The sequence below is a fragment of the Folsomia candida genome, unplaced genomic scaffold (genome assembly GCF_002217175.1).
Source record: "Folsomia candida strain VU population unplaced genomic scaffold, ASM221717v1 Fcan01_Sc007, whole genome shotgun sequence".
Lineage (NCBI taxonomy): Eukaryota > Metazoa > Arthropoda > Collembola > Entomobryomorpha > Isotomidae > Folsomia > Folsomia candida.
The window spans coordinates 4,403,793-4,426,605 of NW_019091199.1; the positions used below are offsets into that span (position 1 = coordinate 4,403,793).

Below are 22,813 nucleotides of genomic sequence, written 5' to 3' on the forward strand. Positions count from 1 at the left end.
TTGTGTGGGTTGAGGTTGCCGAGTTGATGATGAGATTAATTCCGTTGGTATCCAGTCTCCTACGAGTGAATTAAGACAAAGTCTGACCAACCAAACCACCACGAGTAACGAACGAAGGAGGAGAAACGGTCTAAATTACTAACGAGCTCTCCATAACTAACCGAGAGGCAAATAAACAACAACATCCTGCAAACATGGCATTCATTCCCCTTCGTTAACCTTCCTCCATAAACATTGCTTGCTCTCCTTCTCCTGCTCCGCGGAACCCTTGCGCCATATGCAAACAAACAAAGCGAGAGCCACTTTTCTCAGACGGGGAGAAAGTCATATGTGCATTCGGACGGATGGGTTTATTCATTGTCTTTCCCTCCAGAGCCGTCGCCCTCTTTCCCTCCGTGGATGGATGCGCGCTCGAGCTATTTTTCACTTTTGGCTACTTATTCATTCTTCGCATCCAAGACAATTTTTGAGCCGAGATTGGAGCGGGAGTTCATTTGTCACAGTGCGAAGTTTTGAGCTGCTCCCAGTTGACCCTGGTGTCCAGGATGGGAGTGGACGTTGACAAAGTGTCCCAGTCAAACATGCCACTTCTCCACCCCATTACTCACTCAAGGGTCCGTTTCCTATCTCTCCTCGCCGGAGGGAATAGAAGAACCCAGCAACCACCGCCACAGAGAACAACAACAATAGTTCTAAAAATGGCTTTCACTTTCCATTTTCTTCCCCAGTTGTGTGTTCATTAATCGTGCCGTATTCGTGGCTCGTGCACTTGTGCGAGTGGTGTGGTCCTGGCAGAGACGATCGTCGTATCGTTGATTCATATTATTATCCCAGAGACAGTAAAGCAGCTTACGTATTGGATGGTGGGTTACGTGGGTGGGTGGGTGGATGGAGGATGACGGAAAAATGTGGCTTATCTTGTGCCACTAGCATAATATTTGGGTAACATGGATCCCCTTAAAGTGGCAGAAGGGGAAAAAATTGACTCGTGGATAGAGTTTGAAGTTGATTTAGGTTGAGAGGGCTTAAACGCATCCTTGCCGGGCGGCCAACAAAGGAGAGCATGCACGTGAACATGAGGGAGAATATGACTCTCAGCCACCACTCCTGGTCCAGAGGGGAGAACGTGGAGAGGACTTTATGGCTGGAGCCCCTCTTTAGCCAAAGCAGATTACAGGCTGAGATAGCATTCATAATGCAACTACCTTTCACTTGCACTTTCTCTGATACGGATTTCCCGATACTTTGCGATGGGATGATAAATTCCTTCCAAGAATATGAAATACCTCGCAAAACTCAATCTACTTTTCGACGGGAGCGAACAAGCCATCGCTTTCACTGCTTTTTAAACCTTCTCCACCATCGAGTATCAAACGTGTTGTGTTGTTTGTCTTGTCGTGGATGCTCCGGCGGCCGTGAATGATAAACAGCTCACATTTTGCTTCATGGGAGAAGCGATATTCTATTATGTTGCTGCTGATGGGCATGGCGAGGAATATGGAGAAAAGAGAAAAGGTTGCTGCTTGGCTTTTAGTCGACTCTTTTTATTTAATACTCCACTCCACTCCCCTCCTCAGCCTCGCTCATTCGCAGCAACAACAACACCTTGTTGTCTATTTTCTTAAAAGGTAGGACCAAATTATCATCGTTTACTTTTCTAATAGAGTCGAGAGACAGGGGGAGGCTGTTCCTCCTACCAGTGGATGCCTGCATAGCTGGGTGACCTGCTGGAGTATGGCCCCATAAATAAATAAGCTTATTTAACAATGCAGACAGACTTCAAGTTCCGGCCGAGTTTTGCATAAGAGGCGAACACGACTTGTATGCCATCGCAATAATGATCATAATAAAGTCGGAGAGGAGCGGGTTCAAAAATCTGGGCTGTCAGACTTGCTACTTGGCTTGTGCCAGGTAATAATATTTTCAGAGTGAAAGTCAAGCGGATCTCCGGACTTGTTTATGAAACAGTTCTCCGCTCTGCATCGTGTCATAAATTACGGATATTGAATCACGTCCGGAAGCTCGAGGTACTTCCTTGCTCAAAAAAATTGATGGAATTTCGATAATAATTTCTCATCTTTTCGTGAAATTTGTTCCGTACGCGAGAAGTCAATGGACTCGTGCATATTTTGGTGAGAAAATAGAATGAGAAAAGGGAATTAAAAGTTGAAAAATGCAATAATTTCCGTCCGTGCTGAAGCGGAGATAAGCGAGGAGAATGCGCTTGTGATGTAAAATTGTAAATTAAAAGAGACAGAGGCGCGGCATGCAGCCAATTTCCTCTCCCAGAAAACTATGACCATTTACTCACGAATCTGAATCCCAAATGTCCCGTGTAATTTATTTGCCCATTCATTAACTTTTTCGTCGTCTCAAATGGATGAGGATTTCATACACATGCAAATAAAAGTGGAAATACTGTTATTGGACTTGCCCGTCCAGGAAGTAATAGATAGTTGGCTGGTTGGTTGGGGGAGTCGTATTTATTCGTGGGACGCAAGATGCCCGACTTGTTGATGTTGTTACAACGTGAGGCAGCGGCCGTTTATTATTTTCTCGTGATAAGAACGTTTCGTGATGGTCATGATGATGATGGAATGACCAAAGTTTTCCTATTTAAAAAACTTTCCCAACAAAAAAGACCTCGTTTACGTACGCGATGTGTTTTAACCCATGAAGAGGGTCACACCCAAGATGACGTTTTTTGCTTGGGGAGATTAGTCCGCTTATGTGCGGCGTGTGTGTGCATGGTGCATAATGTGTCCCAGATTAAACATGTCGTTATTGTCCCAAAAAATATTTAGAGCGGAGAAAGTCAGGGAGAAAGTAAGCAAGTCTCTCAGAGAGCAGTGTGTACATTCTGCGAGGCTGCATAATTCCACGAATTTGGTCCAACTCATTCTGAGCTCACTTAACTCGTAATGTAATCTTTTTGAGCTCGAGGGACGTTTCTCGCCCAAGAAGAAGAACAAGATTCTGATTTAGTTTGGAAATAATCAGGAAATTGTGATCCAACCTCACCCTCAATTAACTTTATATTTATCTTGCGCTGCATATGCACTCGATCTGTCCAAGGCGGGAGAGTGACTTTCGAGTCGTTCAATTTATGATACACACAGACAGGCTGAAATTCTGTGCTTTTTGCCCAAGATTGGGAGGTGCACATTGTGGATGGATTATGTCAATTTGGCTCCCTCCTCCAATTGAGGGATACTAACTTTCTTTGATTTCACGAGTCTGCAACATTCATTGGAGTACGCGGAATGTGAATAATAGGAGGAGGTAGATAAATGAGTACAGGGGACAATGGGCCGTGGGATTGTGTGCAGTCGTAGAGCAAATATAATGCATCCGCTCAACAAGGAACATGGTGCTCTCGACTTAATGAGCTCCCTCCTCCACCCCCTCGCCTTCCATTCAATCCATACCCCACTCGCTGACTAGGCTCCATTCCTAGTGGGACGAAACTCTGCCTAATTGCAATTTTCGGATTTCTGCTTTTACATACGTACAGAATATTACATCATCGTGAATGTGCATGCATCATGGTGCTTTCCCCCGTTGCATGTGTGTTATCCGTTTTATGATGTAATTTTCCTCGTCCTGTGTGGACCAGGAATTATCCTATGCGCACATGTACACACACAGCAGTTGGGTCTGTCAACCAGGAGTGAATGCAATTCCAGGAACTTTCTCTCCCGAGCTGTTGTGTACATTGTGTTGTTGGTCGTCCTCGTCGTGTTGTTGGTGGTTGAGGAGCAGCAGGAGCGGCAGTAATAACGAGGGATGAGTATGTAAGATAATGGGCAGCCGCGATAATGGAGGAAGGAGAAGTTGAGACAATTAAAGGCGCAGTTGACAATGGAACAATGACGCGATTGTCCTCTCTTTGTGTCAAGCAACAAACTCTTACTTTGTCCCATTTTGCTCAATAAAACAATACAAGCAAGGATGCCTCCGTCCACGTTGGGCTGTTGACGCTGGAGGTGGTGGCGATGATATCTTTTGTCAACTTATTACAATCGCCGCAATCTTGTTGGGCAGGGCGCACAATAAATCTTTGAATGTTGATTACCTTTGATAATTTATGTCCCATCGTCTTCATATATAGTTTAGCTCCTCTCGTCCTGACTCAAATTGTGTGCGACGTGTGTGGCACACAATTTCAAAAGCCAAACAAACCAAAAATGTAAAACACGTTCCTCACGGAGAGATTCATCATGTGGCGAACAACGCTGGCTGTCTCAGGAAAGTAGTGGGGTTGCGAATAGTGCGATTATTTTATACAAATTTGCTCCCATGTAGGAGACTATGCACATATGTCTGCGGTTACTGCGGGTTGACACCCTCTTTGGTGGGGCTTATCCTTATGCTAAGTGCACTAAGTAAGTGGGGACATAAAGTAAAGTGCCACTTTCTCCACAAATGTGCACATCCTTTGTACTTTCGCCGGTATGTTCTTGTTTTGTACTTGTTATGCGGATTTGTCATGTTGTGTCTCGTGTCGCCGTGGCTAATCGTGCCCACCTTGATCTGCATCATGTCCGTGTGTGTACACCTATGTCGTAGTAAGAATATTATGGTTTATGAACTACTACGATGGCTCCCAGTCTCTCGGCGGAGAAGCACCTTTGAGAGTCACTCTGTTGCAAATATCATTATTGTGATGGGGCGAATAACGCTTCACTGTTTATTATCCACTCAAGTGCTCCCCATTGTCACTTCAATTGGTTATACATGGAGACAAGTCGTGGTCTTGCGAATAGCTGCATTTTACTATCAAATTTAGTACAGCGATACAAATACTCTTTAATAACGAGTGATCATAATATCACCGGAATTGGGCAAACAAGTCCTCGCACACCTCACCGATCAGCTTTCCCTCCATCGAAAATATCATGCATTTCGCAGTAGCAAACGTATTCACAAAGTTGTGGAAATGGGAGTCGTCCGTCTGATCATCTCATCATCGTGTGATGATGATAAGCCCTTCCGGCCATACAACGTTCGTCCCTCGCTGAATTTTGGTGGTGAAAGTATGCAGCCCACTTTCTGCTCAACCATTTTATTGTGTCACCAATCCACTTCACCAACACCCCGTTATTGAATCAATCAATACGTAGTTGGCGGAAGTAGGCAGGCAGGCGAGCAGTTCGTAGGAATGTTCAGTGAGAGGGCCTCTTCACCCCTCGAGCCATACGTACCAGCGCTGTCTATCTGTACATCCATTCATTCCCTCCTTGAATTATTGGGTTGAAAGATAGCTCGTGAAAAATTGAGTGGTATCTTTCTCGTCCAATATCTCACGTCCACGCCTGATGTCCACGTCCTCGCAGTTTCCTCTGGGAAATGGACACCTTATTTATATCGCGTCGTGAATATTCCTATCGCCACCCACTTCGTTCTCAGGTTCACCATGACCAAGTGGTTGCTCAAGCTCTGCCAATATTTACTTACCTTCTGGCCTCTTCCCATTTAAGAACTTGATACGATCATACGGTGTATAGAATTACCGTCTGTTTTTAGCCCATGGCCCGTCGTCGTAGTAAGACGAAGCTGAAGTGTGTAAGGTACGTACGCAAATGCACATTTGTGTGTTTGTTGTTGTGGGACGTTCCTTCCAGCGAAAAGAAGGCTTTGTTTCGGCGTCCTTTTTTCCCTTCCTCCGCACCCACATGCCTTGCCTGAGTACAATAATTCGAGAGAGGCGATCGCATGGGGTTCAATGGATTGGATTAATTTCTGTCAGAGCAGGAGAGGAATGTTGATGAGGCGGCGGATAAGAGGAGTGGCGGCGAAGCCAGCTTGTTTTTCTCCAGGTGGAATCAATAAATCCTAGAAATTGGTTCGAGTATGTAAATGCTGAATGATTTATGAACCGAAATGGCTCTTAAGTGCCCTTTTTATTAGGTGCGAGCAATGAGCCCTCCACGGCTACGTGTGTACGGCTACACCAACCTAAATGACTTGGAGAGAGAGAGCATCATCCTGCTTTCTTCGCCACGTTCTCTCTTCGCTGGTGAGGTATCGCCTCCTAGTTCATTTCCTAATTTGCCACCCATGCCACTTTCTCTCTGGGTCGTGCAGGGCACCCAAACACCAGCATCAGCAGCCAAGTAGCTGATTTTTCCCTTGAGAGAGCTAGACATTAGCAACAGCCTTTTTTCCTACGGATGGCGTGAGCTATTACGATGTGCATATATTACTCGGAAGGTATGATTTAAGACAAAAGGTGGCTGTGCAATAAGGAAGCTCAGAGATTAATAAGATTTCTACTCAGAAATGCGAATTGTGAGACATTCAACGAATTGTAAGAACGGCTTTGGCCCCACGCTTGGCGACAGTTTCAATTTCCTTCCTTCCTTCCACTGCTGCCTGCCTGCCTGCACTGTCCTCTCCAAAAATGGGAGCATTGTTTTCACTGCTGCATGGAAGCGGTGTAATGAACACGGGTGATAAATGGTCTCTCGAAATATTACGTCTCACGGAAGCCCTTCTCTTCATTGTGCGTGGAAGGAAATACATATTTTCACCCGGCCAAAGCACACACACACGTATTTTCTAACCAGAATTGCTGTACGAAACTAAAAATAATGCAACCAAGAGTGAGAAGCAGATTACTTTTTGTATAAAAACTTGTTCTACGTATGCACACTTGAGAATTTATGAATTCTCTTTATTCTAATGGGTGCATTTTGAGTGGTGCGATTATTACCCTTCTGAGCGGATGATCAACTCTTTAATAAATGTTTTTCTGCATTATTGCATACATAAAATATATACGAATGCACAACTTCGTTGCCGTTGCAAGGCTGAATATTTTTAATCCAATCAAAAAACCCAGCAAACCGTCCAACTGAATAACTTTGGGAAGTATTTTCTACCAAAAAAGGCGTCCATTTACATTTTTCATATTGTTTCATTCAACATACGTACGTGTGGTAAAGTTTTTTCCGAATACTTTCACCGCCACACGTTGTGTTTCGTTCGTGCAAAAAGTAAATAGTTTTCAACTATGAAATTTAGATTTGGACATTTTCACGAAGGGCGGCGTCGATGATGGATTTAAATTGATTTATTGACCACGAGTTCCAAATGTCCAGCAGTTCTGGGTTCAATTTCTTTGAATGAAACTGCGTAAAATATTCACAATATTGAGAGAACAGGCTTTCTCTTTTAATGGATTGTCAGCATTTGTGTTTCCCCAATTGTGAGAATAATAGTCAAGTTAACCAGCTAATTTCCTATCGCGTTTTCCCTCAAAGTAAACAACAACAAAGTTTATCGGGTTTTAAAGTAGAACAATAAATTTCGAAAACAAGCAAACTGTTGGTACAATTCCCAATCTGTGAACTTTGCATCCGCCACGAAACCACCATCGCCGCCATTCTGCCTGACACCTCGCATTTCGAAATCGTATCCCCTGCCGACAGAGAAATGGGGAATATTTATTTGCCAACTTTCCTCAACTATCGCTCCACTGTCAGCTCAAGATTGCCCAAGAAAGTTTAATCGTTAATGAGATCGCTGCTATGCTCGTGTGTAGTTGGACTGCCATTCTCCCCATGCCCCTCACCCACCGACCATGCTCGATCACCAGACCATTACATTTCGACTCGTTATAAAAATCATATTTCGAAGCGCAATTTGAGATGATTATGTTGCAAACATGTTATAAAAGCAGGGAACTCATTAACATCCTCGACTTGCAGAGTGCGGGAGGAGGGCGAAGGTATACCCTCCAACTTTCTCCCCCTCACAAGCCAACTTTCCGAGGCGCTGGTATAGCTGTGGCCTTATTATTAATCAAACTATTGTGCGATATGTGTAGACGGAGTGATTTCTTCTTGGCCCGAACCATCCATATCTCTTTCGGAGTAATTAATTAATGTCACTCACTTTCTGATTTATATGGCCTGCTTCGGGAGCTCTGTATCTCAATTTACTCCCCGACTTACTCTCCCCACTAACGACTTTCTAATAAGTGACATGGTGCGACACCGACGACGATAAAGCCCAGTTCACAATCCCATAATTTCAGGAATTCATAAACTTTGAAACTTTGTACTCACAACTTCCCATCGTCGTCATCATCATCGGGCGGACAGACGAGCGACGGAGCTAATTAATGAGACTTGTTGGGCTCAAAGGGGCGAAAATATTGCAGTCAAGTCAAAAGGTGACACGATATTGGCAAACTTTTATACGCAATGTCTGGTATGACGACCTACCTACCACGCCACGTGTCGCATATCCACCTCGCATTGCGCCATGCCAGTAAAGTTTTTTTTTCTTGCGAAACAACAGTTGGTTATTATTCTTTCTTTCTTGAGGACAATAATCGCGTTAATTTGTGGACACGTGTCAAACTGTGCACTCCGCATGTGAAATGCGCAGGTTTATCGGATTAAAGAACTACATAATACATTTACTGTCAGTTTTGTGCACACTTGATTTGGAAATAACAGGTTGTCGGCTTGGCTGGTTATGCATTTGTATCACCGGATTTTGAGCGGAGCATCATTAAACTGACAAGTTAATTCCACTCGAAACCACAGGACATGGAGGGAACCATTTACTTATATGTGTTGTTATGCAAGTGGAGCACATGAATAATCCGCGTTCGGTCCGACTCAGTTGGCTGAAAACTACTAATCTGTCACAGAGTTATTTTCTCCACCTGCGCGTCTCGATAATCAGGAGTGCAAGCGTCCTTGTGTCCATTGCGTATGTATTATTTCGTCGTCGTCGTCGTCCGTGTGCCATGTCCCGTTGACAGTTTCACAACTATTTAGTCGGAGAGAGAGAGCCCGATGGAAGAAAAATGAGAAAAAGACGGGTTGAAGAATGCTTGAGACTTTGAACATTCAAATTTGCAGAGCAATTTTCCTTTGGTTTTTGAAGACGCTGAAGAAGACGGCGGAGAGGGCATTAAAATGAATGAATTGTGAATGGGCTAAGAATTGGAGAAAGTGTCAGCACTTAATTCGAAGAAGGCGGAATTGTAGGTGACATGACAGCCCATTTCCCATTAGTCCCATTAGATCCACATAATGAGAGCTGACACTTCGACACGCTGGCGACACTCCCTCCACTCACAACACCAATTTACATTTACGGCTCAGGGCTCCCAATAAATCATGTGTCCCAAGTCCAGCCATGGGCATATTTTGTACGTAGTGCAGTCTCGACATAATTCGACACACTCGCTCCAGATTCGAAACGTATTGTTGTTCCCTCGTGTACTTGTACTTGTTCCGCGTCGGCATTTCTTTCACTTTCTGGCACAATCGATTCATTATTGCTTCACTAATTCTAATGAGTCTCAAGACCATCGTAGTGTACTTACACTTTCATGCATATGGTTCGTCCCGTACTCTGTAATTTGCCTCGTGTGTCACTATGTACGTATCTCAGAATTCATTAAGTTTGTAGGCCAGAGACTGGAATGGGCTACCTTTGCCCCAAATTGACCTCCATTCCGCCCTTTTTGCATTTCGATTCTGCACGAGCAGCAGCGGCAAAGACGCAGAAGAAGAGTGCGTATGTTTTCTCTTTGCCTACGAGGAGTGTGTCACCTGGAGTCAGGAGGGCATAAAAGATGGCGAGATGAAAGACACATCATTTGCATCCTGGAGCCTCGACCAAATTCAAATTTGGAATCAAAGGGCACTTTGCACCTTAATGAACCTTTCTCACATTCTCCGCCAGCATTATTCCTTCTTCGCCCTGCCTTAAGTTCCCAGCCTTCTTTTCTTGACACGGTCTGGTGCTCAGAGTGACGAAACAACCTTCAGCGAGAGACATAAGAAATGTGTCCCGTAACTCGGGTGACATGAAGACAGCAATGCGATGCAGCACTGTCGTCTCACATTGCCCCGTGGGACTTGCATTTCTCCTCTTGATGTGGATCATCAGTCACCAGAAGTTGAATGTATTCATAGCAGAACTTATGCAATCCTACGTAAATTATAAGCGAGCACTGAAATAAATATGAGTTTGTCATGTCTTCTTGTTATTAATACTTTTCTTCTGTCACTCATTTGCAGATGAACCTTGCGAGCAAGCGAATTGTGCCTTTGGAGAAAGTTGCGTCGTCGAAGGTGGTCGGCCCACTTGTCGCTGTCCGCAAACCTGTTCCAACGCCTACTCCCCCGTCTGCGGCTCGGACGACGTCACCTACTCCAACGAGTGTCTCCTCCGCCAATTTGCATGTCAGCACAGACACTCGGTCCGCATCAAACATTCCGGAGAGTGTGGTAAGTGGCCAATAATTAAAACCCAAAAATATTTACATATCCACTTTCTCCGTGAAAATCCACTTTTTGCATCATCATCAACAACTTTGTCCACTTGTACCTGCCTCGTCACGGTCGTGGGAGCGGTGCAAAGCATTTCTCTCTCGGAATTGCATGTGCATTCGTATTTATTAGCCTTTCACGTGCCATTAGCATCCACGAGAGAGAGCAACAGTTTTTCTTTTCCCCGTTCGCTGATAACCTTAGTTGGAAGGAAAGGAAACATTTCCCTCGTTTTATTTCATGTCACTGCTCCCACTCTCGACCAGTCTGTATGCCCAGCGCTACTTGCTATCTCTCTTCGTGGGCTAAATAAATTTCCAGGAACCCAGAAATGACATCGAGCCCAGTCACGCAGCCAGCGTCCACTTTCACTTGCTTTGTGGGCTAATGGGCAAAGTGCTCGCTTTCCACTGCACACACCTCGACCTCACTCACCCGCCATACACTCCCTCCTTCTGCCTTCTCCTACTCGCACTAGTCGCACTACATACTCACTCGTCATCCTCATCGTCAAAAGAAATGGACGTAATTTCAATTTACTTTTCCTCACAACAACAAAAAACGAACTCTGCTCAGTTGTTGTGTCTTCTTATCCCACGTCGGCTGGCCACTTGTGCGACGTTCTGCCCAATAATTGCGATCGAGACACACACACAACACGGCGAGTGAGTGGGCTTTTTTCTCAAGAGACGAGAAGGCGTCATCCAAAATTAAAGATTTAGACGAAAAAGTAGCCCTGCTGCGAATCGAGGGAAGAAAAAAACAGGAATGTCTTGGTTTCCGATGTGGCCAAAGATCTGCTGGAGAGAGGAAGGAGGAGAGAAAGCAGTAACAATTATGAGTTAATGGAGAAGAATTACTGGGAAGTATGGAGTTCGGGGCGGGAACAGTAAAAAATTGCAGTTTTATGTGCATCCAGGAAATCATCATTTGTTTTATTTTACTCCGCTCATCTCCACCACCTCCCAAAACTCAAAACAGAGTGGAGAAAGTGGAATGGGACTTTCTCTCCATGCATTGCTCAGCCTGCCATTAGGACCATTAGCAAATTAGGCCGGAGCAGTTATTAGAATGGATTGATGAAAATTGTCGGTACGTTCAGTCCTTAAAAATTAAAACTGAATTCCAAAGTAGGGTAATAACGATTTTCAGCCAAACTAGCACAATTTTTGCAAAGTCGGCTTCTGATACGTAACCATACGCGCTGACTCTACTTTTTGGTGTTTTTTTGGGACGCACATTATTGTGCGACAGGCCATCCAAAGAATCATTTCCCAATCAAGTGCAGTCTATTACAACTGGGCCACTGCTGCTGCTCCCCGTGCTTTCACTCCTCGAGGACTGCTCTACTTTGTCCAAGAAAACAAAGGAACAAATGTTTATGACAGTAACGGCCATAAGAGCGCTTTCTCTCTGCTATTTTTATTTCGCCACATTTTATTTCCTCGATTTTTTATCCCAAAACCACACAAGTCATTGTGTTCAAAGTTGAGGAGGCTTCACACAAGTTGCGCAGTAATGACGGCAGTAACAAAATTGCACATAAAAATAAAAAGTGTCAATTTTCCAGTTGCACATATTTCCTTACAACAAAGGGAACCCCAGTAACGACAGGTCGGAGGGTAATGTGCACAAGGTGACGCAGTTTATGTACGGCGTGTGGCGGATAAAAAAAATCAAATATGAGCACAATGGGATGTTGCAGTTGTTGTGTGTGTGTGGTATGTGGCGTTTTTGTGGCGTCTGCATCGGATTCCTTTCTCTCCTTCTTCTTGCGTCTTGCAGGGCACAATAGGTCTCGCTCGTGTCCTGCCCAGTGGCGAAATTGAATTTGGAAATTTGATTTATAATATTGACTGCGTGGAAATACAATGGATGGAATGCTTATTTATGCCTTTTCGGTCAAAATCCAGTCACGGGGAATGCGGAACATGCATGCATGTGAAGGGAATAAGTCCCGTATTTCATAATTGCATCGCTCTCTCTCTCTCTCAGCAAAATTTAACTTGACGAGGAGGACGATGGTTCAAAATAAAAATAAAAAGTCGGCATCCTTTACTCGGCTTATGCTGACCGATTTCTTCCCCGTGCGGCCGTTTCCTCTTCACTTTTGTTCCTACGGTATGGCAACCGGGTTGATTGGAGTGAAGTGAGTGAGTGAGTGAGCGCGTACGTCCTTCTTTGAAGTGGACCAAGTAAAGTGGACTTTTCGAAGCTGTTCCTTTTTTACGGAAATTTCAATTACCGTTCTTCCACTGATGGTTGATTGATGTCCGAAGTTGATAGCGGATTCGATTTCATGGTCAAGGGGATCCAATCTACTCGCTTTATTTATTCACCACCACACAGACCTCGTCTGGCTGAGAGGAGGAGATGATGCTCAGAGAATTGAACACTTTGCAGATAAAACGCCAGAAATAAGCAAAGAGAAAGTTGTTAAACAATCCAGGATAGTCGGGAATACGAGAAATAAGGCTCCATTGATCCGACCCACTCGTCGTAGGTGAGGACAGCCTTCCTGTAACCGAAACCTGCCCAGCGGATGAGACGGGAAATTTGAGACTTTCACTTTTTATGGATTTTGACAACATGTCATTTTTCACGCATTTAAGCGCTACTCCCATCAGCCAAGCGGAACATTTACATTGTGGGAGGAGTAGGAGACAGTTGGCAGGAAAGGCACATATTGCCACTACAATAATGGGAATATTAGGACATGAGAGTGCTTGACTCTTCTCGCCATCATGCCAAGTTGAACAATTCGTGGTAAATGATGCCGAATGAAAATGACATTGTCAGTCGTGGTGGTTGTCTTGGCACATGATGTCCTCTTGCATAATGTGAGAATCTCCCTTCCTTCCTTCCTCCCTGGCACTGCTCGACGACGAGAGAACGAACAGATGTAAGCCATCCAGAACCAAGACAATTGTCTCATCACGTCCAACATCTCTCCTCCTCCGCCTCCTCCTTCTGCTGCAGGGCATAAAAGTCCACCCATGTCAAAAACTCGTTCACAATCAGCATGTATGTATGTACATGTGTTCGCCTCAATTCCCCCTCAGCCCCAACCACTCGACTGGAGCAGCTATTATCGCCGCAATAAAAATAATAATCTCATTTTTTGATGTATAAATTCAAATAAGGCCGCCAACTGCACCAGTTTGAAAGACATCCATATTTATCACGAGATAATAATTGTGGCAGTGTGGCCGCTAATGGCCTCGTGGTGGGGGATCAGTTGGTGTGGTGCTAGATGGCCCGGAAGAAATGATGTGAGCTGTATCAGAAGCAGAGAGCGGGCAGAATCTCTCATTCTGTGCCTGGAAGAAGAAAGTGTATGTGGGCTTTCACTCCAAGTGAAAGTGACACATTGCCTCCGTCCATAAAACTCCCACCGACAGAGCGGCAGTGTCATCAAGTCCTTTTGTCAACTCTTCTGTCTTATCGCACTCCAACTACATCTGCCCAAATTCCTCTTGATGATGTTCTCATCATCTTTTATAACCCGTGTTCCTCCAAATACACACACTTCTTCATCTTTTCGCCATGAGGCACACATGACACTCTCCTCCGTGTCCCTGTCTCATCACGGCGTAACAAATGATCCTGCCCACCACTGCCCACGGCGCACCCAGTCTCATCCACTTTATTATGAATACATATTTATGTGCATGGCGGTACTTTAGTGCACCTTGGCGCACGAGTAATTTCTCTCTTAGAAATTCATTTGTTTTCTTGGGAAAGTATCGAAATAAATCTGAACTGCTTTCTCTCCACGAGCGACCACTCAGCACCCATGAATACGCAGTCTTTTAATATGTGTATAGTTTTAATTGCGTCTTGGGGAAAAGTTTGGGATGAGAGAAAGTCAAAGAGAAATAATTTACGTGCTTTCACCCAGTCGAGGGGAAATTAATTTAATTTTCAGTTCATAATAAGTGGACTAACTCTCCCTCCTCCTCTTCCTCCTCCTTCTTTCTCCTCGACATAAGCGAGGTTATAGGTCTTGTGGTGCTTATTTGGCTAATATGCTCCCTTACAAATCTGCCTCGTATGCTGGCCACCGCGAGAATGCTGCCTCGAACAAGTGCAGCACAAGATACGTCTAATGGAGACCCATCACCAGAAAGCACACAAATATAAAATATAGAAACTTGGCTTTCTTATTTCTCCACTTTTGCATACTGCCGACTGCATTCATTAGCTCGTCGTCGTCGTCCCTCTTGCTACCAATTATTAATAACAACAAGAGCTGTAAAATTTCTCGGAAACCATTCGCAGGTCGGGTTCATAAACGGAGGGCACAATGGAGTCAGGCTTTCTCTCGCAGGGAAGAAGGGATGGATGCTGATTGTTCTCGATGTGAACAACACAGGCATTTGAATGAACGAGCTTCCCAAGAGCCCCTCGTGATTCTGGTGGTGGTAGTTTGGAATGGTTTGTTGTTATGCAGAAATGAGGGGAGGGAAATGGGCGAGTCGATGGAGTGAAAGTAAGCTAAAGGTGTCGGGCTGATTAAATGGAGTAGAAATTTTAAATAAAATCTTTCTTCTTTGCAACTTATTCTCAAATAAAAGAGCCTGCTCGCCCACACTTTTCCTAATCTTTGTAACTGTTGCGGGGGGTGGGAACTGCATAAATAATCCCGAATTTCACTGCTCCAGGGTCGGCGGCCATGCAGCCATCCTGTCCCCGTCTGCTCAAACCATGCCGTTGTCGGAAGACGGGAAATGTGATACTCGTTACGCGTATGCAAGATCTCCGACGAGGAGGTGTTACCCTGACGGCGTTAACGTTGGGCGTATGCCGAAGAAAGAACTTTCTCCTGTTTAGACATCATCCTTCATTATTTACTTCTCAAACTTGTTCCAATTCGGTTGTGCCCTATACAAACTTTTCCGAGCGAGATTTGTGGTCTTTTGTCCATTAAGAAAGCGAGGAGCGGGTGTAGTCATGCAGCCACCTCGGGCTCTCCTGATACAGTTCCCTTTCTTCCGTCCTCCTCTCCCTTGTCGCAGACAAATACATGGGATTCATGGTCGAGTAAGCCCTAAAAAAGCACAGCTGTTTTAAACCAGGAAGGAAAAGAACATGAAAAAGTTTGAGAAGTGCCCGTGGCAATAAAGACGGATGAGCTTCTAGGAGAAAACCACGTATGCAGATCTATACGGAGGTGGTGGTGGTGGTGGAAGGTGTGTGTATGCGGTGGGTGGACCACCCTGCATTCTTCCACCCATTATGCATGTGCGGTTATCTTTTTCTCGGTGGTGTTTAGTCAGGAAGCTGGCATTAGGGGAGAAGGAGCTGGTGGTTCGTGTGTGCCGGTTAGTGGTGGGTGGAGAAAGTGGTCCTTATCTCTCGCCAGCTCCTCATTGTTGATGGTGAAGGAGAGAATTGGTGTCTGCTGCCAGGCCAGTGCTTCTCCTGCCAGTCTTGTCCTCATTGTCATAACGTATTCATGGAGAAGACGGCCCGCATCATATCGGCTTTTCCCTTCATTTACTTCTTCAACAGCTTTTCTCCAAGTACCAGCCAACAAACAGGCTCCATCACCACCACAAAGGGAGGGATTACCACAAAGCGTGTCGTTGTGAGCGACGATACCTCAGCCCAGCGTCTAATTTGCGTACGAGTGGGAGGCGGTGGCGGTGTTGAAAGCTGTGCTTGTTCCCTGGCCATGTTTTCTTGGGAGCAGATTGTGAATTAGAGAGTGAAAGAAGAAGGAGGCCGAGTGAGGCAGGAGGAGAGTGGAGGATCTCATTTACAAATCCATTCTCATTTCGTCAGTCCATTTTCCATTCTCCATTCGCAGAGAGAGGCAGCAGCAGCCGGAGCAGGAGGAGAGAAAGCAGATTTCTCCAAATTTACCACACCTGTTACCTTCCACACACTCCTCACTCACACGTCCACCACTTCACCCACCACGAGGACAAACTCACTCCCAACAGGCTTATTTAAACTCAAACACCGCATCTCTCTCTCTCTCTCTCGGTCGGATTACCCAGCAAATCCCACTCCCTCGGCCAGACAGGTTTTTGATATACCTTTCCCCTCCTACTTCATACCACCGTGGTCGTGGCAGTGCAGTTATTTCCTCGAGTTTTCCATTTCCATGACCTAGCAAAGCAACAGTGCGAATCCTTCGGCCACTTATATCTCGTTCTGCACTGCTTCTCTGGGGGGTTTGGTGAATTGGGCAGTCCAGAGATTTACTTGTCCTCCAGAAGGAAGTCGACGAGGAAGCGAGCCTGGAGAAAGCTTTGCTTCCTGATCAACAACATTCTGACGCGGCACCCACGTTGCACTGGACTCGTTCCTCTCGCAGCTCTCCAACTGGAATCTGTTCCTCCTTGGCGACAAATTATCCTCAAATGCCAAAAATCTCATTTGCTCCACTCGGCGTGCAAATTTTGATTAAGTCCCTGCCACCAAACTAGTAAAAAGAATATAAAGTGAGCAAGGTGCAGCGTTGAGTTAGTGGCTGGTGAGAAAGCGAGAGTAAAAATAAGAGAAAAAAGCAATCTTGTCAAATCTTGGGCAAAATGCAGTGGAGAAAGTTGTCTTTGGTGGTGCTTCTTCTGGTCGTGGGTGAACTTCATGTGAACTTTGCATGTTATTTGTACCCGGCAGATAAACCAGACCCGTGTGCGGACAAGGCGTGTTTGTTTGGGTCGAGATGCGTGGCATCAGCGGATGGTCACTATGCGTCCTGCGAGTGTCCCGACTCCTGTCCCAACTATGGCGACTCGGACGACTCACAACCCGTTTGTGGTAAGTGCCCTCATTAGTGGACATCATTTTTCGTTTGTAACTTTGACCATAAAATTATTTAGTTGATGATCACTTTTCTTTGTGGGGGATTTTTCAGGATCGGATGGTCAATTCTACAAGAACAAGTGTGAACTAGACCGCCAAGCGTGTCACTTGGGGAGGAACATCACCGTCAAATATGTTGGCAAGTGTGGTAAGTAGACACGTCTTAACTCTTCCATTCATAATAAATTCAGCCTTCTGACGAGTCATTGATCGCCCGCTGCATCAAAATAGCAAAAAAAAACAATTCGAGGGAATGCATTATCCCGAAAAACAAGGAAAACATGTTTTCCTTTCAATTCTTGACCCAATTGTCCTTTCAAGTTCAAAAGTTTTATTTCCCGTTAAAAAAGTTTTTTTTGTGTTGGAGTTGATCGCAAAAGAAGCACTTTGTCCATTATCCTCCGCGTTCAAAAGTCGTCGTCGTCCTCGTGCAATTCTTCTTACTGAGAAAGTGGAATGTCAGAGAGAGAGAGGTCATAAAAGGACGGGAACATAATTGAAAAGCTGTCCAACAACTAAGAGATGGCAGTCGTACAACCTGCCGTGTCTCGAGATGGATGGCTAGATTGACTTATTTTCCTATTTTCTGCAGAGAACAGCAGCAGGTCAAAGAAAGTAAAAATAAAAGTTCAAAAAGGTTCTCAAAGTAGTTTTGAGTACGTTGACAGAAATGTTTGAGGTGGAACGATGACGACGACGACTGCTAGCGACGACGACGATCAATGTTATTCTTCTCCCCGCTTGTGACCAAGCGTGGCTACGTACAACTTCACAAAGGGTTTTATTCCCATCCAGACAGTGGAACGATATATGGCTTTCTATTCGCCTGCCATCTTAATGTTCCCTTTTTTCAAGAGAACAATGTGTACGTTGGATGGGACAAGATTTCTCCTTTCTTCCTAATAATAATGGTCCATAGGTCCATCATGTTTGTCATTTGTAGAGCAAGCAACATGAAGCCATTTGTCAGCAACTTTTCTTCCTTCCTCCTAATTTTAATCTGCAAACCTTCTCATGGAGAAAGTAATAAAATAAAATGACGATTCGTCCTCTCCTCGCACTTTGAGGCTCTCTTTTCCCCGTGTGATTACTCCAAAGTGCTTCGCTGCCCACTCGGCTATCCGTTTAGGATAGAGCAGGAGGGAGATTGGCTGTCCTTTCCTATTTCCTCCACGACATCTCAACGACGACGGACTGACCTCTGCTTACACAACACGGCACACGTATTTTCCCAGCAACCACAGAGAAAGAGATCTTTGGAGCAAGAAATGCCCACTTATTTCCGTTACGCTGCTCGTATTTATTTATACACGGGCTGAATCAACACTTTGGCGAGTATGTATTTATGTATGGCCAAGCTGCTCAGTGTGCGGATGGATGGCGGATACTTTTCTCGGGGGAGCGGAGATAATTCTTTTCTTTTCCCAAGACACAACACTTGTGATGATCATGTCATGGAGCGAGTTGACTTTATCGGACTTTGGACATGATGGACAAACTCTTATTGCATTACATCACATCCCATTACACTCGTCATTACGTTCCTGTCCTGATCCCCGGTCATGGATCATATAACACTTTTCCTGCCCCACCTCTCACTCTCCCACCATTAAAGTCCAAATTATTTACGAGATTACGAAATACCATTTCCTCCTTTGTCACATAAGTTCATGGCTGACTGACTATTCACTGAGCAAAAAGAGTCCTCTGAAGCAACAATTTCCAAACTTTTTTTACGGTTCTTTCGATTTTTTGAATTTGTCGTTTTTTGATTTTTGTCTGTATTCAATTTTGCAGATCCCTGTGACGATATTGAGTGCTCGACGCCTCAAATCTGTCACTTGGACGAGGACCGACGTCCCATGTGTCGCTGTGGAGAATCTTGCAGCATGGACTTTGCCCCAATCTGTGGCAGTGATGGGAAAACCTATTCGAACGAGTGCATCATGCGACAGGAAGCTTGTCGCTCACGTCGCGACTTGCGGATCATCTACAGAGGCAAATGCTCATCGGGTAAGTGATATTTACAAAAAAAGTAGGAAATAATTATAGGCCCAAAAAAGTAAGGAGCAGGGAAACCAATCCATTTTCCCGTTCTCGTCTCACCCTGCCCATTGCCAGAGCAGGAGCAGGACGGAGAGGACGGAGTGAAAGCGTGTGCTGAGTGAAATACCAACTTGTCTCAAAGGGACTGCACTCGAAATATCAATCTCATCATCCCCGCTCGCTCGCCTGCCTGGATGTCGTCGGAGAGAGTGCGGAGCGTGCTTGGTTATGGAAAAGACGCCTCCGACTTGTCTCCGCCAGCTTAAATCTGGACTTTATCTCATCTGCATTTTCAAGAATTTATGGAATGAGCTTTCTCTGAAGATGCCATGCAATTTAGTGAATTTACTCACATGCATGCATGAGGGGCCACATTTGGAGAATGGAGTACATCCTGACACCGCGAGAGAGAAGAAGACATATTTCTGCCATGTTGTGTAGCATATGCATCTGCATGAGTGTATATGCAAGGGTGGTCTTCTTGGCAGTGGTGGGGTGCACGATAAGTGTGGGTGTTATTAATCTTGCTCAAATATTGATCCCTGACATTTGAGCTGGTCCACTGGGGAATTTTTCCAGCTACAACAACACACCAACCACTTCTCATGTTCCTCATTCTCTCCGCTTTCTTCCACCACATCCCGATGCATCCAACCCACCTCGTTCGCCCAACATGCCCCGAATTACCCATCCTTGAACTAAATTGTTTTTACACAAAATTAAAAAAATTAGGCTTGTTCTTGAGCGATACGACCCGTTATGATTCGGATCACTGGGCGGAATAACGTGCGAGACGACCCCCCTGTTTGCCCCTCCATCGTCATCCCATAAGTTTGTTTTCAGCGGATTTTTGTGAAGGGATTTTTCCTTTCGGACGACTCGCTGCTTTCTCTCCGTCTTTGCTTGGGTCTTTCTTCTGGGTTGGGTCGGGTGGCAGTGGAGTATTGAGCAGTCATTCTCCAATGGGCTGAGATTATCCGCTCCATGAACACTTTCATTCCCTGACTGACACCATCAAATTCTTGATTGATGGATCTTCCCTCTCTCCCATTACCACCACCACCACCAACGTCGCGATATGTTCCCAGCACTGGTTTTCCTCCATGGAGGAGTGCAACTGCACAGTGGAGGCTTCACCCGAAAGAAAATATTATTAGACTGACTGACGGGCATTTTGAGTTTAAATTGAATCAACTTCAAATACTGATGGATGGTGTCTAATTAAGGCCTGATCACTCCGCGTATCTCGTCCTCACCATCTTGTTTCCTACTTCCTTCCTCATTTCCAGATTTCCTTAAGTATTTTTTACTTTATTCCTTTGTTCGTCCTGTTGCAGGAGTCAACCCGTGCGAGAGTCGGACCTGCCACGGCTACGAGAGCTGTGCCATCAACCGGTTTGGGATAGCGCAATGTGTCTGCGTGGCCGTTTGCGACCCCGTCTTCAGACCTGTTTGTGGAGACAATGGACGAACCTACGACAACGAGTGCGAGCTCACCCTCTCGTCGTGCAGAGAGTCGCGAAACACCTCCGTCGCCTTCAAGGGAACTTGTGGTAAGAATATCGTTCCCTATGTTTACACGTAAGGTCATTGTCTTCTCCGGTGGGGATCCTCCACCACCTTTGCAAAATATGCAAATGGGCTGTTGATAGCTTCACGGGCAAAAATGGAGAGTTGTTTGCAAAAAAAATATTGAGGTCGTCGTGCAGAAGGAGGACAAGCTGGGTCTAAAGACAAATGAGATTTGTTTGTGTTTCTGAACAGAATAAATTGAAATTATTCGGTCCATATCCACTTCTCTTGGCAAGCACAAAACGACGACGACGACCAAAACGTACCCGTTTCCTGTCACATTTTTCATCAGTCCTCACAAAATAGATCTCCAATCTCAACCTAAGCAGGGAAGCAAGCAAGCACGCAAGCAAACCAGCAGCAGCGGAGGAGGAAGAGGCAGAATTTTTTAGATTTTAACCCATTCAGTTAGTCGCATTGAGTCAGTTTTCCCCTTTAATCTACGACGGAGTAATCTCTTCCTCTCTCTCCCCCACAAATTGGATTATTTAGGATCAAAAGGCAGAGAGGAAAAATTTGTAAATTAATTTTTCTCATTTTCCTTTTACCCTGGAATTTCTTTCTGGAAACGACAGAGAAGGAATGACAGCGATCAATCTGCATTAAAATCTGTGAGAGAGAAGATTGAAAATTATGCATATTCCACGAATCCTGCCCCTCTGAATATGTACACAGATTTCTATGTTATGGTTCATATTGATTCTCGGTCTATTTTTTAAATTTAATTACCTTTAAAAAAATATTTACTTTCATGTCGTGAAATTGGGAAAATTCCAGAATTTTATTATCAATTTTATTAACAATTTTCCTCTGCCAGAATGTCGTTGAAAAATCTCATCATTCTTAAAATCCTTGCTACTTGTAAAATTAAAAAGAAAGCTGATCATGCCTGTTTCTCAAAATAGAAGGAAACTGCTTTGAGAGGAAATCATGGCGCGGCAAAAGGCCATAAATGATGGCAATTTGGTCCTTAATCGCCCAGGTGTGTTTTCCGAGGAAGAAAATGAGATTGAAAGTGGGGCTTGAAATGTGACTCGCATAAAGAGCGAGGGGAAGAGAAAGCCCGATTTTCCATTGTGTTTGAGTGGGTTGAGAGAGTGACGGACGGGTGCGTGTGGTGGTTCATCACGGTCCTCGCGTGGGCGGGGGTCGGAGGAAATCTTTGTGGTTCGGTTTGTTTTAGGTGCGGAAGTGGTTGTCTCCAGTGATGAAATTTAATGGCCACGCAACGCAGAGTTGGCGGAGGTGGTGCCTAGTGGGGTGGCCACTACAATGACCAGGATGATGATGGTTGTCGCTCAATATTAGATTTAGATTAGACCCGACCACCACCAGCGGATGTGAAAGCACTAAAAATCTTATCGCGAACATCACAACTTATATATTATTGCCCGGTTCCTCTCTCTCTCCTTCTCCCAGAAAATGGTGCACTCGTCGTGGCTGCACTTTTCCCTTGTTGTCGTCTCCCCGCAGGTAATAACCCCTGACACTGCAAAAACGAGTCCTAGCATATACACAATTTTGAGCTCAGAGCTTATTATATTCGTCATAAAACAAGGTGCACACGTGCATTAACCTGTCGTTAGTTAGTCTTCTGGTGGGGAGGAGGAGGTTGTGATTTGGTTTGTTTTGATATTCATCCTCGATCCTTGATTTGAGTCATAATAAATTTATGAAAGCCGTTAAAAGGCTAATTCGAGGCGAGTGGGAGCTGCGGATGAGCGAGGGCGGATGGGGAGAGGAGAAAGTTTTCAAAGCATCAAAATCCAAATGGAAGCAATTAAGCGGCTTCTTGAACCACCATTTATTTGAGCCTCTGACATATGCACCCTGACCATAAACAGCCTCAACTCACCCTCAACATTTGTTTGCTCAACTTTTGGAAACTTTCGGTCCGGCCTGCTGGCTTTGCATTTAATTTGCAGTTGGCTACTACCACATAATACTCTCCATTTTCGTGCAGATCAATTGCACGCAATCCTTTAATCGCATTAATGGTTTTGTCTCCCCGATTACGGGCCGTGCACCCAGCTCACCACCTTCTCCGCTGGGGATGCCATTCACGAGCCACTGACGAG

General features: G+C 44.9%; 1 protein-coding gene across 9 annotated transcripts in view; it reads left to right on the forward strand.

The window, feature by feature from the left end:
- The window catches only part of LOC110852393 (agrin), a 68,143-nt gene that overhangs the window by 33,251 nt on the left and 12,079 nt on the right, over window positions 1-22,813 (forward strand). For all 9 annotated transcript variants that reach the window (XM_035853495.1, XM_035853496.1, XM_035853491.1 and 6 more), the window contains 5 exons: window positions 10,050-10,259; window positions 16,932-17,072; window positions 17,170-17,265; window positions 18,915-19,130; window positions 20,501-20,716. In XM_035853495.1, coding sequence (XP_035709388.1) covers window positions 10,050-10,259; window positions 16,932-17,072; window positions 17,170-17,265; window positions 18,915-19,130; window positions 20,501-20,716 — 879 coding nt within the window. The remainder of the gene's footprint in view (window positions 1-10,049; window positions 10,260-16,931; window positions 17,073-17,169; window positions 17,266-18,914; window positions 19,131-20,500; window positions 20,717-22,813) is intronic.